Consider the following 17,515-nt stretch of genomic DNA (forward strand, 5'->3'; position numbering starts at 1 on the left):
TCCAAGTTTTGTTTGTTGGCTAGCTTTTAAATATATATTTCCATATATTAAATAGTTTACCAAATTGTAGAGGCCATTTTCTTAGGCAACTATTTACAGGGTATAAGCTTAGTTGTGCTCATTTTGCTAGCAACATTTCGCAGTTGTTGTCAGCGTTGTTGGCTGTCATCTACCTGACCTGTACGCTAACGAGCGACGCCAAATGATGAGACGCTTATACATCCTTCAGTTGAAGACTTATGAAATTCACTTTGATTGCAAGCGATGTTTCGAAGCAACTGGTAAATGGTTGTACCGCAGACCTGTGCCCCGACTTGACTCGACTTGGCTTGACTTGACTTCATGTAAGTGCTATCCAAAACCGCTACAAATTAGTGATAATGAATAATTTCCCTAGCGGTAATTAAGTGCATCATTAAAAGGTGCTTAATTGCCAGTAAGGCAGCTTCAACGTTGCAATCCAACAAAATTGAAGTCAAGCCCAAGTACGGTGGGCAAAAAGTCCAATTTATTAAGTCCTTCAACATACATGTGTATGATGTCAGTAATGTATAATAATATAGTATAAATCATATAATATAACTTTCAAATTAATTGATGTAAGATTAAAAACATATTGTTACTTCCTTTTTTATTAAAGAGAAAATTTCTTTGAACTAATGGACACCTAAAACACATCTATATTCTTTAAATAGAAGCAATATCATAAATATATTTATGTGAAATTCAATAGAAATCTACTACACTTACAAAATATTCTTTTCATAATACTTATTTGCTCCTAAATCGCTTAATAGAAATCTAATTACTTTCATTCCTAAATTCTCCACAACAAGAAATATGTTTTCCATAGTGCTATGTGGCAACTACATATACGAGGTGTGTGTGTGTGCGTGTCTGGCTCTCTAAACGGTTTTCCAATTACCAGGTAGCTAAGTCTAAGTCAAAAGTCATTTTCAGTTTGCATATCCGCAAAACTGGCGCACTGAAACAGCATAAGCAACCCGATTACGCTTGCCTGCGGATTTTCCGAGCACCCGCATCCGTCTATCGTCTCCCCCTTGTCCCCCCATCCGCCCTCACTCTACGGCTCCCCTATGGCACTGCACTGAAAATGACTGGCTGTCCACTTATCTGTGAAGTGGTCGAAACTCTTTGGCCAGACAGTTAGCGACCAAATAGACCAGCAGCAGCAGCTGGAACAGCAGAAACAGCAGCAGCCGGCTATCAAAATTGTTTGGCCTGCTTCGAGGGATGTGAAAACGTGGCTAAATTGCAGCACCAACTGCTGTTGCTGTTGCTGCCGCTGCAACATGGTGCGGCTTTGGCATTGGCATCAGAGTTGGCGTGCGTGCGATTTGATGTACGTGCGACACGTGTTATGCCGCCAGGCAAACAATCAGTGACCAGCTTCCACCTGTAAACCGCAAATTAGTTGCGTCCTCGTCGTTTTCGTTCTCGTTGTAGTTGCATGCATTGCCATCGCTTGTTGTATAGCAGCTCGAGGAACAGTGCAACGCCGGCAATGCTGAAGCCAAAGGCCAGCACAAACAGTGCACCGGAAATGTCATCTACAACGAGTGGCTTCGGTGCCTTCTTCGAGACAAAGCCATTCACCAGATTGTACAGCATCTGCACAATTTTTTTGTCCAGATACTTGGCCACGAACTGCGCACGAAAGTCTTTAGCATATTGTTTGGTTTTGTTGTAGAAGTGCTATTACCTCGAGTTCCCAGTGCATATAGAGTCCTGTTTCCTGACAGGTGCGTATGTGTTTATTCAGCTGCTCCATCAAAGTCCAGCCGCGTATAGAAACAGCTCGCGTCCAATCAAAATAAAGATCATCACGCAGCACCTACAAAATAATTAACTAATTTCATACTCAACTTCAATCCATATTCCTTAGCTTACAATGCGATCTTCTAGAGCTGCCAACGTTACATAATTGCCAAAGTTAAAGCTGCCTGAACTCATGCGTTCCACACCCAATCCATAATTCGGATAAAAGCTGGCATTATACATGAAACTATAATCTCTGACTTCAAAGATACTTGCGAGTATTTGATCAATGAGTAGATCCGATTGCTCCACTGTGTGCACCCAAATAATCGAGGGTGCTGCCCATTTCCATTTGGTTTGCGACCACTTTTCAATCGTGTCCACAGGATCGCCATGAAAAGGCACTGTGAGCAAGGACTTTAATTGTCCACTGTAAATGTTCTCCAACGTGATTGTGGCACACAGCAAAGTTGCCAAAAAGAAGCGTGTGGCAAAGCGATCAAAGCTGCACAAGCATTAAAATAAATTATAGTTTTTATATACTTTAATATACTTAAATCCAACTAACGTCAAGGGCGCCGATGGCTGTTGTATGAAGAGTGCAAATATATCCAGTATTGACTTTTGCAGATTCTGTACATGCATAAAAGCTTGCTGCACTTTGTTGTAACCAAAAAAATAGTTTGAATATCTCAGCACATACAAAACCAAGCTGCAGGCAAAGATTGTAGAAACCAGCAGCAACCAACTAGAGCCATTAAAAGGCAGAATATCAGTGCACCAAGCAGGCAAGGGACTAAGGAAAGAGCTCTAAAAGATCGTTTTGCATTAAGTTAGCTATTTCCTACTCACACTGGCGCTGGCCCTAGAATAGTTACAGCAGATCTTGCAATGGGATGTGAGGTCTCTGTGATGCCATCGTACCAATTGTAAATGCAGCCAATGGCCAATTCGACGCGCTGTTTGTAAATATCGCCCAACATGCCATCGGCACTCTCATTCTCATAGATGCTGCCCCAGTTATCAGCGCCATCTATGAAGCAGTAGTAGTAACTTGTAGTACCTAAATCAGCATTAAGTAAGCTGCAAACTTACAGGCCTCGACACGCAAGTGACAATTGTGCACCTTACAAAAGGTCTTCATAATATTCGCCTCGGCTCCGTCGAAGGCAATCGAGCGATTTGCCTTATGCGAGTTAATTGGATCCTCGTTTCCGTCGCCAGCTGCCTGAGGGAGAGAGAGAGAAGCAGAGAAGTTGAGCAGAGAACATAACACACGAGTGAGTGAGTTTATTAAGTTTTGGGCGGCAGCGTCTAATTGGCGTCCATTGTTGGTCATTCGAGTGTCTGTTCTAATTTACTAAATGGCCTCGTAATGGTTGGCACACTATAAGCCACGCCCCCACCAACACATACACTACCACACCAACACACTCAAACACTTGGACAACGTCGACACTCGGCGCCAATTAAATGGAAACACGTAATTTAAATCAATGTTGTGCTAAAGCCGAGCCATAAACAAAACCACATGTACACGCTTGCGGCTATCTATGTGAATGTGTATGTGTGTGTGTGTGAGTGTGTTGGTATGTGTTGTATTGTTGTTGGTGTTATTGGCATAAGTGTGTTTACAAATGTGCGAATGTCCTTAAGGCAAACAATTGAGTGCGAACAAAACTTCCACCAAGTGACAACAAAGAATTTTTTGTTCAAATTGTTTTTGTTTCGTGTGTGTTTTCGGCCATGTGGTGTGCACTGCACAGTGTCCAAAGTGCTATTGTAAATGGACTAGATTTTGAGTGAAGCATGGAAAATGGTTAAATGAATTCAATATGATGAGATTTTTTGTAAACACATTTTTTCTGTAAAAAACTATTGTATTGTGTTCGTAACTTTGCTTTTATTTAATTTTGATTAATCTGTTTAAGTAGAAAGGTTTAAAGTGATTTGTTTGTATTGTTCAAATATTTTGCATTAAACAATTAAAATAAAATTAATATGATTAATAAAAAAATGTAAGAAAAAGTAACGAAATTCCATCAAGGCAAATATAACATATTTTGTAAATATAATTACTAGAAATATTGTTGTTTTTTGTGCTGCTGAAGATTAAAAAAGTAATTAACATAAATTGATTTTCATTAATTCGTAATACATTATTAACATCAACAATTTAGCACAATAATAGAGAGAAGAATTACCTTTTATTTGCAGAGTATTGAATAGACATCAATTAGGAATTTTCGCCCCACACAGCGCATATAACAATATGCTTAACTGAATTATGACACGCTTGCGAAAGGCGAATAAAATAGGACTACATGCTGTTTAGTTACCCAAATCGTTGTCCACAACAATAACAGCAAACACTCGTAAGTCTGGACACACAGCAAGGGGGCGACCACCATCAGTCCACAAATTGTGAGCCACCCGCTCAGATCAGAGACAGAACAGAACGAGAAGCAGCAGCAGAGACAATTGGGGGAAAAGCAACCGCTGGCCATTTATTCATGACCACTTGGCACAGTGTTCAAATGCGACGAGAACACAGCATTGTGTGTGTGTGTGTGTATGTGTTTGGGACAGTGTGCAGATGGAGAGAGTGTGGGGAAGAGTGGTGAGCTGGGGGAACGACCAATTGGCTTTGCTTAATGCCAGCGTGCAAATCTCCGACATTTGTGTGTGCTTTGGGCGTGCCGACAACTCGAACAACAAACAACAGCAGCAGCAGCAGTAAGAGAGGAGGAAAACAAACACGAGCAGCAAGCAGGCAGGCAGCAGGCAGGAATAACGATAAATATAAACTTAACCGGCAATTACTTACCACATAATTAGTAACTGTGTATGGCACATAAGTAATGGAGCCCAAGCGAAGCGAGCGCCTCTCCAGATTGAGCAGCTTGTTGGGATAAAGTTCGACTCGGTTGGCAAAAGTTTCGTTCGGCAAGAATGCGTCCAAGAGTATGCCATCCAAATTTCCACTGGCACCGACAAACTTTTGTGTCCACAGCTCGAAATTGATGTCGCGGTGTGGTAAAGCTGCTTCTGCCTCTCCTCTAGATTCCTCTACGTCGTCTCTATTTGTCTGGGTTTGTTGTTGTGGCCGCACCAGCAGATGGTGTGGGTAGACTAAGTCGGCAGGCATGACACAAGTACAACAATTGGTTCATTGTTGCAGCCAGCCAAGGCAAAGACAAAAGACAATGGCAAAAGACAACCAGCAACCAAATTAAGTCCCAGCCAATAACAATAACAGTCAGCAGCAAAAGCAGCAAAAACAAGAAGAGAAAAAAAACAAGAAAAACTTTACAATTGAACAAGATGCCGTCGAGCGTGGAAATTATTGGGCAGTGGCCGAAGTTTTAAAGCCAACAAACAAAACTGATCAACTGAGGCGCCCCGCAGCTCTTTTTGCCACGTTTGTGTGTGGCAACTTCGAGTGTGAAACTTGAAGTTTTTTTGAGTTTGACTTGTTCTGTCAGTCGACCACCCAAGGGAGCCACGTTCAAGTCCGCATTTTATTGCCAACTAATGTCAGAAAAACATAAATAAAGAACGAAACTCTGCTAAACAATTGCTCAAACTGCTAAACACGAAAAGTAAAGAGTAAAGTTGAAAGGGATGTTGTTTTATAAAAAAAAGGTTTAGTAAATCGCAATCGATAGTTTTGTATTAGTGACACTTTAAAGCACTGTCCACAAATTCACATTAAAACTAAGACACTTGTACTCACATTGCAATAGTTCTGAGCTTAGCAAATCCTTGGGATTTTCATGCTCGCACAGAAACAGATACATTTTATCCTTAAGTCGCACATTCGCATTGCGTGTGGCAAAATAGCGAGCGTGCAGAAATTGCCGCGTCTCTGGCAAGACCGTAATAAAACCCTACAACCAACAACTGATTAGGATTAGCTTCAAATGGACTTCAACTCACTTCAGTAACGCTCGCGTTGACAGTGCGAAGTATTTGCCCCTCAAGGGTATCCTGGCCAACGGGTAACTTGGCCACATTGATCCACTGCAGCTTCAGTGGTCGACTAAGATTATGTAAAGAGGCTTGCAATGCATCGAGATATTCCAGTTGAAGTGGCGACGCTTCTTGGCTCACATTATGCACGATCAACACAGAGGAAAGTGTTGCAAAGTATTGTCCAACTGTCCCAATTTATCACCTTCAGAATACCTCAAAATATAATTGTAATCCCCGCTTACCTATGATGTGAACGAGTTTGCTCAAATGCGTTAGTTGCAGCGTCAGCAACATGTTGAACTGCTTTAGGCCAACAGCGAAAGAGTACCAAGTCTTTTATAGCTGAACATGTGTTTGCCAAATTGCTGACCATAAATTGGCTGGCAAATTGAATTTAATGAGAGTCACAAGGGCTAAACTGCTCCTGCTGCTGTTTAGTTACCTTAGGCCATGTTTGCATTGGCATTAGCTTAATTAAAGATACACACACATTGCGCAGCTCATATCAATATTGTTTAGTTAGGCCTTCAAGCCAACAAAACAATGCAAATAAATACGCAAAAGGATTCCAAGAAGGAGGGAGGAAGGAGGGCATCAAGTCAACGCATCATCATCATTGTATAATATACACAACATTATCCAAGAGCTGGCCAAAGGGAAGTTCGTCACACATGGCACACACACTGAATTGTTTGTCCACTGCATGTAAGCAGGCTTAATAATAATAATAATACATACAAGTTTGCATACATATTTACATAAATAGGTCGAATGGATAACTGATAGTTTCATATTTACATAAATTGGACGAATATGCCCGATAGCCCCAAGAAATTGGCCAAGTGTGGCATTCGAGTATTAGATTAAGTTAACAACAAAGATACCAACTGAATGACAATACACAGCATAGTGTAGAAAGCATATTAAACGCAGAGCTTTGGATGAATTACTGTTAACCTTTGGTATTGAAATTTAATGAAAATTCAGTTTTGATCAATTTTAAACTAATTTATAAAGTTAAATGCATTTTTCTTACAGATTTATTATTCATATTTACTTTTTTATTTGATAACAGAAATCTGATTAAAGATAACATTAAAGTTTCATTGAAGTGTAACCACGATGTATATAAATTTAGCCTGAATAATTTATTTTTCAATTCAACTTCAACTAATATAACCTAGATGCATATAATTTTAGCCTTAAAATGTATTTTTTTTATACAACTTCAAAGCTTTTTAAAGCCAAAAGCATCATAAAGATACTGTAACATTTTAGTTATTGTGTTTTGAAAACTATATTAAAAACGAATCTAAAAGCATATTCGTTTATCTTAACCATTCAATTTTTTTTAACAAAACCTTAAAGATCTTGTCTACATATGGCTTCTAAAGGATACTGTGCGAATTTATATATTGTGCATTAAAGCTTTTAAAGCTCTTGTTACTAGACAGTTGATTAAATTTAATGAAATATTTAACCACTCAATTTTAAACATCTTGCAAACTCTTGTAAAGCTTCTTAAATATACTATGCTACTTTTTACCTTGTGCATTAAAGCTTGTAGAAACTTGATTACATTTAATGATTTTATTGTTTTTCATTATATAAAACCAATTGAAATGCAATTGATATTTATTTTCAGCTTGCCCATTCTTTATACTCGTACTTCTTTAAAGCTTTAAATGCTCTTACTGACAGAAACTAGATTAAAAAAGAGTTGAATTCATATGCTTTAAACGCAAATTTTCTTAGGCAATCAAACAAATGTGTCACTTTGATCTAAGTAGTTGCAGTTAAAAGGACAAACTGCAAAGCTGCAATGCAACAGATTTACTTGCCGAGCCGAGCTGAGCCGAGTGTGTGCTTTGCCAATTAACTAACCAAACAAACAACCCTAATCCGACCACAAATGCTGCAACAACAACAACAACAACAACAGTGACAACAACAACGAGAAGAGCAAATGAGCAGGACACGGCATACGGCAGGCAGTCAGGATACGGCAGGACAGCATAGCGCACAAAACCAGTTAACGCATTGACTTTCATTAAGAATGCGGATAAACAAGCAGAACATTCTGTGGGTCGACAGCCGTAACTGAGACACCGGACCAAGTAGCAATTGAAACAATTCAATTGCTCACTAAATGTCTCCCTCTCTGTGTGTATGTGTGTGTGTGTAAGTTAGTGCACATGTGTGTGAGTGTGTATTTAACCACAGAACTGGCAGTATTGCCGAGACAGATTAAGGGATTTGCACAGAGTACAGCAAAAAAAATACAGATAAAGAGAGAAAGAGAGATAGAGAGAGAGATTGAATGCGAGGCACCTACAAAAGAAGAGCTTTACGGCTGCAGTTTAGTTGGTTGAGCAGCACTCACCATTTTGTGGATGCACAGCACAGACGTTGATTTCATGGGGCATGCAACAGCCCTGCCCCCACTCCCTGCCCCTCCATGTCCCTTCACTAAACCATTATGCTGCCAGTAAAAATATCATGGGGCCAGGCAATTAAACAGTCAAGTGCCAAACTCGGCGAGTTTGCTGCCCAACAGCTTCCTAACTTGGCCTCAAATTAGCTATGAGCGGGGCTCGTTTATCCATAAATATGTTTGTTGCAAATAGAACTAAAGTTTTGTGCGTGTCTTTGGCAATTTACATAGCTCAGACACGCAAACAAAAGCACCGCAAAGAAGCCAGACTCTGATGCTGGACTTCGTCTTGGGGCCAATTTGAGTGCCACATTAAATGCAGTTGCAAGTTAATGAAAACTGTTGCCTCATGCGGAACACTGCACTTGAGAGAGCAAAACTTTAAATGCCCAAAATATGATGCGCTTTAATGCCGCAGAGACTGCCAAATCCATTTGCAATGAAATAGAAAATTATAATAAATAGAAACATGCGGTTGCCAAAAATTTGCATTGGTTTCATTTCGGGCAACGAATCGAATTATATCGTTATATTGAATGAGTGAGAGGAGAGGAGGAGTGAGGAGTTGATGTGTGTCAGATTGAATTTCATTTCGAGCAAGTAATAAATATATAGATGTATGTAGATGTAAGTATATGTTTCTAGTATCAATTTAATTAATGCGTGTGTGTAGCTAACACTTCATTTCACAAGCACTCAAAACAATTGCAATCCATCACATTCAGCGAAAGGTTTATCCAAAGCGACAGATGTTGAATGGAAAAGCAAAAGCGTAATGCAAAAGAGCAGAGTAGTTGCCACAAAGCAATGCATAGAAATGCGACAGTATTTACATGCTAATTAGCTGGCACATCAAAATTTTACCACAGTATGTAGTAGTGTTTGTGTCCTTGAAAGGACAACATGAATTTTCTCTGCGCATTTGCGAGGCGAGTGTGTAACAAAATAAATTGCAAGGCCGAGCGTAATATTTCTCGCACAATTATGCAGATTGGCTGGCTGTGAACACACACACACAGAGAAGAGAGAAGAGGGAAGAGGAAGTGGGAACAAAATGAAGCAATTGCTCTGCATCAGCGGGGCGTATACGTAATATGCGCAAATATTTGCTAACTGAAGCCGAACGTCATGTTTGCTTGACTGTCCGGGGAAACTGTAACTGCAACTGCAACAGCAACTGCAACAGCAATGGCAACAGCAATGGCAACGGCAGCTGCGAATGTTTTATATTTACTTTTGCCTTTTTTCGGCATTGCAAATTGCATTTTTTGCCATGATTTGTAAATAGACTTGAGTATTACGGGTATTTGTATTTGTATTTGTTGTATATTTGTATTTGTACAAGTATTTGTATTTCAGCTTTTATTTCTTTTTCTCTTGGCTTGTTTTTTTTCGGTGCACTCGTAAAGTATTTGTGGGTTGGGCGCAAACACTCGAGCGTGTAAATGCACACACACACACACTGAAATAAAACTAAAATAGAAACACATTTCATTTCCGTAAGTTCTTGCAACAGCATATGCCACAAACACACACACAGAGACATAAGCACAGTGGTTTTGGCAAATAAATACAACAATTTCCTATAATAAAATATTGAAGTTTATTCTTGTAACTTGTTTTTTTTTAAACTTCTTTGATTTTGATTTAAACCACTGTGCAACTTGCTGCACAATAGTGGTGCAACAAAATGTGGCAGCTAGCCAGAAACAAAGTTGGCGATAAACCAGCGAAATCGATTGGAAATTTTGTTTTTAACGAAATTGCAGCTTAAAGCGTCAACGCAGCTTGTGACTGTCAAAAAAAAAATGAGAAGAAGAAGAAGAAATGCTGTTGAAATTGAACATCAGCTCGCTCTTGATGATTATGACACAGAAAGTCTTCGTCCGACATTTACACTTAACAAATGTTGCACTGTGGATTTTCTTGATAATCGCCTCTCTCGTTCAAGTGTGCAATTCAACTGAACAGCAGCAACAACAACAACAGCAACAACAACAACTACTGAAAGAAACAGTTGCAATGGTAACAATGCTCGACGGCCCAAAGTCCGGAGTGCGGTCAAGTGTTCTGCGCCGGAAACGAAGTGTAATGAAAGCGTGTAAAGTGCAAATCGAAAATGCAATACAAAATACTCCAAGCTCCGTGCTAACAGGAGGCAGCAGGCATTTGTAATGTCCCCCCCGCCCTTTGTTACCCCCTTTTACCTGCCTTTTTGGCCGAAAATTACCAATGTCGAGAAGGCGATAAGGTAAAGAAGCCAAAGCGAACATCCTGAACGTAATGCTGCAGCAAATTGTTGCAAGATTTTTATGTGCACCTCGTTTTCCGCTGCTAAATTATTTCTTTAATTAAATGCTGTTAATTTTAATGTTGTCCACGGGCAGCATTAAATGCCGCTTGCTGACTTATCAGTGACACGTGCAAAAAATCAGCAAACACGGAAGAACGGAAAAGCAAGCGAAAAACTAAAAACTATCGAACATGTAATATGAAAAAAAAAGTAAACGGAAAAACCGAGTTCAACAATTTCCGATGCTCTACTAAATATTTAAAACATCAAATTGGTTTGGGAGCAGGGAGGGAGCGAGGAAATGTTGTAACGCATGTAACATTTGAATAAATAGTTAGACAGCAGATACTTTTTGCGCAGTTTAAAAACCAAACACACACACACACATATGTGCGGTGGTTTTTCCATGTGTGTGTGTGTGTGTATTATCAGTCTAAACCGCATTTTTATATATTATTAACAATTACATTGCATTCACAAAACCGCCAACGAATTAAATATTGATAATTGTTTTTACAAATCACATTTTTTTTTTTGCGTTGATGACCGCTTCACCTCATAAATATAATATGCAACTCACATAACTATTTATTTAAATTTTTTTTTGTGTGTTCATTCACTTTGTGCGCATATTTTTATTTGGTTTTTATTTGCTTTTATTAATCGAATCGGGAGAGATAGATTTAAATTTCATTGCCATCAAGAGTTTAGAATATTTTTCAATTACCAAAACTATTTGCAACAACTATTGTTGTATTTGTATTTGTCCGTTTTTAATTTGGCGTATTTTCTTTTGCAGCGTAAAAAAGCGTAAATCCTTTTGTTCTATGCGCTGTGGTTCATTCCATGCAACAACAATTAAATGCACGCAATTGCATGCCCCTTTTCACCTGGCACCTTGCCACCACCTGGGAATCAAACAGCATTGCCTCACCTCAGCTTAGCTCTCAGTTGTCCATCTATTTGTACAGCTCTCTTTTTATCTGGCGGAACACACAAAACAGGCTTTCATTTATTCATATAGGATTGGCTTTGCCAATCAATGGACAACATCGATGACGGCCGAGTCGAATTGAGTTGAGTTGCGTTGCGTTGCGTTGAGTCCGATGCCAATGCCATTTCACTGAGCTTTCAGTTGTTGTGTGCAGTTTTCCATCTCTGTCACAGATTTTCCGCAGCAAATCAATGCACATGCGGTCGCTGTGGGTATCTATGTGTGTATGTGTGTATGTGTGCGTGTGTCAAACGTGATTGAAACGAACAAAATCAATGCGAATTATTTGGTTTTCCAATTCGTTACACTTCACTACAGCGCTCAGTTAATTAACGCTCGTTTTTTGCCCCTCGCCATCGAAACAACAATTCACTGCATTTCGAATGAGGGTGGAAAAAAGAGGGGCATGAAGTGGTAGAAGGGGCGAAATGTTGCCTAAAACCTTGTTGCTGCTGATCTTTTAATTGTTTTATTTCATATCTCTATTTCAATGCACATTTTTCAATTGTTCATCAAATAGCCGCAGGCTGCAAAATTTATTTTAGGCCACCGCATAAGCCGCACTGCTCATTTGTAGCCAACAAAACCGCCAATTTGGCAGTGTGGCTGTTGGCCCCAAACACGCCCGCAAACACGCTTTTATTGTTTATACGTTATGTGTGTCTGTGTGTGTGTGTGTGTGTGTGCAACCCATCATTATCAATGCTGAGAACGAGAGAAAAAAAAGAGAGACAGACGAACACACATCACTAAAATTGTCGCTTGGTTATGCAAGGACATTTTAAGGTGCTTGTAAAACACGAGGCATGAAAATAAACCAAGCTTATCGCACTTTAATTTCTCTATATGAGCAACCCACTCCGCCCCCCTCTAGATCCCCTCTCTCCCCGCACAGAGCAAGACCGAGACGACTCGCAGCATTTGCCGGCGACGTAAATAAAAATTTATGACCACAAAAGTATGCTACAAAACATGCGCATAAAATGATTATGACGATTATGTTGTTGTTGCTCGCTGCTGTTGATATTATGGCCAAGACCAAAATACCAAACACCCAAGATGAAACATCAACACATGTGCAGTGCTAAACGGTCACACGCACACACATACACACAGTCACTCGTATATGTATTTATTGGCACAAATTGCTTTTTAGAACAGCATTTTCTCTCCCTCTTTCTGTCTGCATCGCTTGTGAGTTGTTTTCTTCTCTTCTTTGAGTGTGTGTGTTTTTTTTTTATTAAAGCAATAATAAAATATTCATAAAGATTTCGTTTACGCAACGATGACAACATTTTACCGCCTATTTTGCAATAACAACAATCTTTTGCATTCGTTACTCGTCTCTCAATCTATCAGTGGATATATTGTAGTTTATTGGCTCATCTAACATGCATGAGTTATTGTGTTTGTGGTGTGTGAAAGGGGAGGAGAGGGTACCGATTTTAAAATGATTCGGCGAGTGTATAACTACGATATGTTCATTTAAATGGCACCACGACAAGCTGTGGCCGCGCAATCATGTCAAGAATTCAATATCAAAATGCGCGCACAGCTGTCGCTGATGACATCGAGCAGCAGCAGAAGCAGCAACAAAGCGGCCCATCACCACCCACCTCCCACCTCCCCCTTCCCTATTCCTTCCCCCCTGCGACCCTTTGTAGTGCCTTATTGATGAACTGACTTGTAGTTATGAGTGCCACAAGGCGCAAGGCGAGAGGCGGGTGCAAAGTTTGATTACAAATATGAAGCATGTTTATGGCACACACACGCACACTAACTAATATTGCACAGTGGGGCAATATTCAATTCAATTGCCGCAAGTCCCATTGCAATTGAGCTAAAGCAATTTAACACATTCGCAATCAAATTTGATGCACTGAACAAGTGGGGCACATTCAATAGAATACGAGTAGAATTCAAAACTAAGATTTACTATGATCAAAAGTATATTATTAAAATAAATTAATCATAAACTGAAATATTATATGTAGTAACTGAAATATTTTAATTTTAAGTGGTATTTATGTGTGCAATGGATGAACTTTTACTTATTTTAAAATCGCTCTCTCTCTTATTTTTAAAATATATAAAAATTTACAATTATGTAACATTTATTTAGATAGTTTACATTTTATGACTTAATTGCTTTTTATGTATTCTATTACTTTTCCAAAACAAAATTATTTAATTTGTTAACATGTTCTATTAACTTTTTTTTAATTAAATTGTATTTTTTCATTCAAAAATTTATTCTTTTTAAATTTAATGGATATATAAAACAAATAAAAGTATTTTGTTTTTACTTCTTTCGAATTAATGAGAATTAAGTGATCTCTTAACGTATACTTAATTTGTCTTCTGTATGACTCTATATAAAATTGTACAAAAATTGCATAAAATTTTTTTGAACATAAAAAAAATTATTATATAATAAGATAATTATTTACGTTGACTATTAAAATAAAAAAAAATATAATATGAGCTAATTTTTTATGTGGACTATTTACCTATATACAAAATATTTCTATCGCTTTTCAACCTTCCTAATTTGTCCACAACTAAATCAGTTATCGTCCCACTGTGCATTGGCCCAAAACAACAAGAACAACTGTTTGCGTGTGTGGCATGCATTTAATGGTGTTTCCGAAATTGTATTGAGTAGCTGGCGTTATTCAAGTTCACAGCACTTTGGGCCAAGTTAAGTCATTCGGGTCAATTGGCGCGCTTATGTAGCAAGCAGATAGTTGCAACAGTCACACTCGACATATATGTATATCGATAATGGCTGCTGATCTTATCAATCAGTTTGGCATGACTTCGAAAGCCGTTCAAGAAAGTCCATTAGTTTAATTACCTGGCATTTCTAAGATGTGGCGAACTGCAAAATCAACTTGCAACAGCAGCAGCAACTTGCGAACCTGCAACAAATTGCTGCACTCAACATTTCCGATGTGTTTTCCGTTGTCATTTGCTGTAGAGATGCTGCCTGCATCTGATTACTTAATGCATTTGCCCATTTGGCCAGGAAGGAAGACACGATGAGCGGGAAGGGGAAGGGGGAGGAGGAAGGTAAAAGTTGACATGTTACCATTACTCCCGACTGATTTAGTATCTGTGGCTGCTCTCACTCGATTATTCTGTAGCTCTGCTTGGTTTTAATTAGTGCACACGAGTGGCTGCATCGTTCGTTTAAGTTTGAAACTCAGTTACGAGTTACGGATACGTATTTTCTATGTGGCCAATTCAATGCAGTCGCAGGCGTCAACACCGGAGTCCGGGATTGCGGAAACAGCGTGCATCTAAGTATGTACAAACACATGCGAGTGTGTGTGGATGTTGCCATGCCGGACAGATTGTGTGTCATTAACTTGATACAACCAGGTCGTAAAGTGGTCCAATCCACAACTGATAGCAGATAGTTGATAGCTGATTGTTGTTGTCTGTGAAAGTTTTAGCGACCCGAAAAAACCACTAATCTATTTTTTTGTGGTGGAATTGAAACAGCTGCTTAACGGTCAAGATAAAACATTTATAAACATCTATATATATGTACATATATATATGAATATTAAAATATATATATGTGTAGTAAATATACATATCTTTACTCATCCACGCATTCATTATCCTACAATAGTCATGTAATCGTTCAAAAAATTCATTCCATATTGCACGCATAACATTTGCCTAATTTAAATCTATCCCCTGTTAAAACCCACGCTTATCTTTTATAGTAGTATACCCAGTCATCTATTGCTTCGAACTCGTTGGTGAAGCAGCCTCTTTCTCCTTCTCCTCATCCTCCTCATCATCCGGGAGTTGCTGTCCAGCATCGATGAGCTGCTGCAACTCTTTGTCCCAGCCCAAGGCTTCGGCCAAGGCCAAGACGCCAGCATCGCAATCACCCAAGTACGCCACATCGCGTACATTCTTGGCCTTGCCATACAACAGCGATCGCTTCTCGGCAGGATCCATCCAGGGGGCAAAGCTCGAGCGTCCCACAGCATCGCGATTGATCAACAACCGCACACAGCGCGGTCCGGCGCGCTGGATGAGCGAAGCAAACGGCATCACCTCCAGTGAAGTGCCCATAATGATGAGCAGATCGCAATCCTTGAAGTCCTCATCGGGACTGGTGTAGAAAGAGGACGGCAAATTCTCTCCAAAGAACACAATGTCCGGCTTGACCAAGCCCTTACACTCGCAACGTGGCAATTTATCGGAGAAGATCTGATCCTTCATCCAGGCCATATCATATTCCCGCTTGCACTTCAAGCAGTGATTGGTATAGAAGCTACCATGGGCCTCGATGATCTTGTCATCGGGTAGACCGGCCAGGCGATCCAATGTATCGATGTTTTGCGTATAGTGACGTTGCAACAAGCCCTTTTCGTGCAACAGACGCACAAAATAATGTGCCGGAGTCGGCTCAAAAGAGCCCGGATAAAGTTCCTTAGCCAGGGCAAAGAATGGAGTCGGATTCTTCTGGAAATAGTCCACATCAAAAATAGCTGTTGGATCCGGCAACTTGTACTTCTTCAGGTTGTTGTACAAACCGGTGCCCGGGGAACGAAAGTCCGGGATGCCAGCAGCTGCACAATTGTTTATTATTAATATACATATTTATATACTATATAGTTTTAGGGCAACTTACAGGTAGATATACCAGCACCCACCATGGTCACGATGTTCTTGAAGCCGTGCTCGCGCCAATGCCTTATTAGGCCCTCGAATGTCAACTCCGGCATTACCTTCAAAACAAGGATTTAAGATTTAGTTAACTTGGCAAATCCAAGATTCATCTGTCAACAGGTTTCTTTTCCTTGAACTCACTTTATCGACAGCAACTTCGTCGTCTGGTGATGTGCTCGAACCCAAGTTTAAAGTCTGTGAAAAAAAACGACGAATAACATCCATTGTACTTTTATCTAGAAAAAAAACAAACATTTTTGACTACTAGATCAACTATTTACTTCAATGTGTTTTATTAAACCTTCTTCGTTGTTGTCGCTGTCATCAGAATTCGATGATGTTGTTGTCTCATCCTGTTTCTTTTCGTTGTAATTTTTATCGCTCTCCTTTTTCTCACTCATTGTTGTCGAAATGTTATTAACAGTTTGCACGCAAAATGTATATGGTTGTGTTATTTTTTGTTTTCTGTTTGATATTTCTCTGTGAAATGTGTGTCTTATTTGACGGAGTGCGACCACAAGCGACATTTACTAAAAAATACTAATTTCACCGAGATGGCATATACCAAAACACACAGGAACTTCACAAATTGCAGCTTGGTCACACTTTTCAAAGACTGCACAATATTTACAAATCGCGAGTGAAAAAGTGCGCATCATTTTAAACAGTTTGCGTTCCCTGTGGTATTCAAAATATATAGTCGGTGGTCTAAAACATTTATTTTCGCTGCAATCGAGTGGATTTCTATCACTAATCCGACATTTTTAAAGGAATAGTATTGGTTTGGAAATGTGCAAATTCGAGTAACGGCATTCTTATTATGCATGAAGCTGAAGGAAAAATTGGTAAGTCAGCTCGAAAATATCGAAACAGCGAATGGGCACGCGATTAGCGTTGCCACATCGTCATCTTGTTGCGTGGACAAAGCTGGCTGCTATAACACGCTATATGCTTCACATGCTTCTGGAGGGAAAGCTGTTAAATTCAAATTGCTGCTGTATGCAACTAATTCAAACGAATTATTTATTTTTATGAAAAATAAACACATTTTTTTGATATTCAGAGTATCATTCTGCTCTTGTTTTATTTTTATTATATTGTAGAATTTCCATTTCGTTTGCTTATTTGATAGTTGTTTTAAATTAGCATTGTTTTTTGTTTAGTTTTTCATTTTGTTTTTTTTTATCTCTTTTCAAATTCTTCACATTCTGTTTTTGTAATCTTGGTTTATTGTTTAAAATTAACATATACATTTAACATTTAAATGATTTCGAAGAAGTATATAATATATTCTCGTCGGTATGTCGGTTTCTTCTGCTTAAAATACTTTAGTATGCATTATCAT

At 39.1% G+C, this 17,515-nt stretch overlaps 2 protein-coding genes across 3 annotated transcripts; both read right to left on the minus strand.

Annotated features, from left to right (window-relative positions):
* Positions 1 to 1,431: 1,431 nt before the first annotated feature.
* Positions 1,432 to 6,048, minus strand: LOC132785175 (uncharacterized). The gene is made up of 10 exons (XM_060791167.1): positions 5,997 to 6,048; positions 5,719 to 5,939; positions 5,516 to 5,669; positions 4,607 to 4,911; positions 2,875 to 3,007; positions 2,632 to 2,812; positions 2,348 to 2,575; positions 1,912 to 2,284; positions 1,724 to 1,855; positions 1,432 to 1,668 (listed from the first exon to the last, which is right to left on the minus strand). The coding sequence occupies exons 1-10, from the start codon at positions 6,046 to 6,048 to the stop codon at positions 1,432 to 1,434; spliced, it is 2,016 nt and encodes a 671-aa protein (XP_060647150.1).
* Positions 6,049 to 14,986: 8,938 nt separating this feature from the next.
* Positions 14,987 to 16,705, minus strand: LOC132786439 (NAD-dependent protein deacetylase Sirt2). Of its 2 annotated transcripts, none has more exons than XM_060792970.1 (4): positions 16,452 to 16,705; positions 16,312 to 16,365; positions 16,133 to 16,229; positions 14,987 to 16,070 (listed from the first exon to the last, which is right to left on the minus strand). In XM_060792970.1, the coding sequence occupies exons 1-4, from the start codon at positions 16,695 to 16,697 to the stop codon at positions 15,229 to 15,231; spliced, it is 1,239 nt and encodes a 412-aa protein (XP_060648953.1). In that variant the 5' UTR covers positions 16,698 to 16,705; the 3' UTR covers positions 14,987 to 15,228. The 2 variants fall into 2 exon arrangements, with proteins under 2 accessions (XP_060648953.1, XP_060648952.1); XM_060792969.1 differs by having other exon boundaries at positions 16,312 to 16,406; positions 16,472 to 16,703.
* Positions 16,706 to 17,515: the final 810 nt, after the last annotated feature.

The sequence above is a fragment of the Drosophila nasuta genome, chromosome 2R (assembly GCF_023558535.2).
Source record: "Drosophila nasuta strain 15112-1781.00 chromosome 2R, ASM2355853v1, whole genome shotgun sequence".
In the NCBI taxonomy this organism is placed as follows: domain Eukaryota; kingdom Metazoa; phylum Arthropoda; class Insecta; order Diptera; family Drosophilidae; genus Drosophila; species Drosophila nasuta.

What these genes read in the sequence shown, in the direction of transcription:
- LOC132786439 (XM_060792969.1), bottom strand. Translation starts at nt 16,697, where the DNA reads ATGTCGCTTGTGGTCGCACTCCGTCAAATAAGACACACATTTCACAGA. An exon ending in CAGCGACAACAACGAAGAAG is followed by an intron (nt 16,407 to 16,471) that starts GTTTAATAAAAC and finishes TTTTTTTTCTAG; the next exon opens with ATAAAAGTACAATGGATGTT. An exon ending in GGGTGCTGGTATATCTACCT is followed by an intron (nt 16,071 to 16,132) that starts GTAAGTTGCCCT and finishes ACAATTGTGCAG; the next exon opens with CTGCTGGCATCCCGGACTTT.
- LOC132785175 (XM_060791167.1), bottom strand. Translation starts at nt 6,048, where the DNA reads ATGTTGCTGACGCTGCAACTAACGCATTTGAGCAAACTCGTTCACATC. An exon ending in AAGCTCAGAACTATTGCAAT is followed by an intron (nt 4,912 to 5,515) that starts GTGAGTACAAGT and finishes CTGCCGACTTAG; the next exon opens with TCTACCCACACCATCTGCTG. An exon ending in ATATGCACTGGGAACTCGAG is followed by an intron (nt 1,669 to 1,723) that starts GTAATAGCACTT and finishes TTTCGTGCGCAG; the next exon opens with TTCGTGGCCAAGTATCTGGA.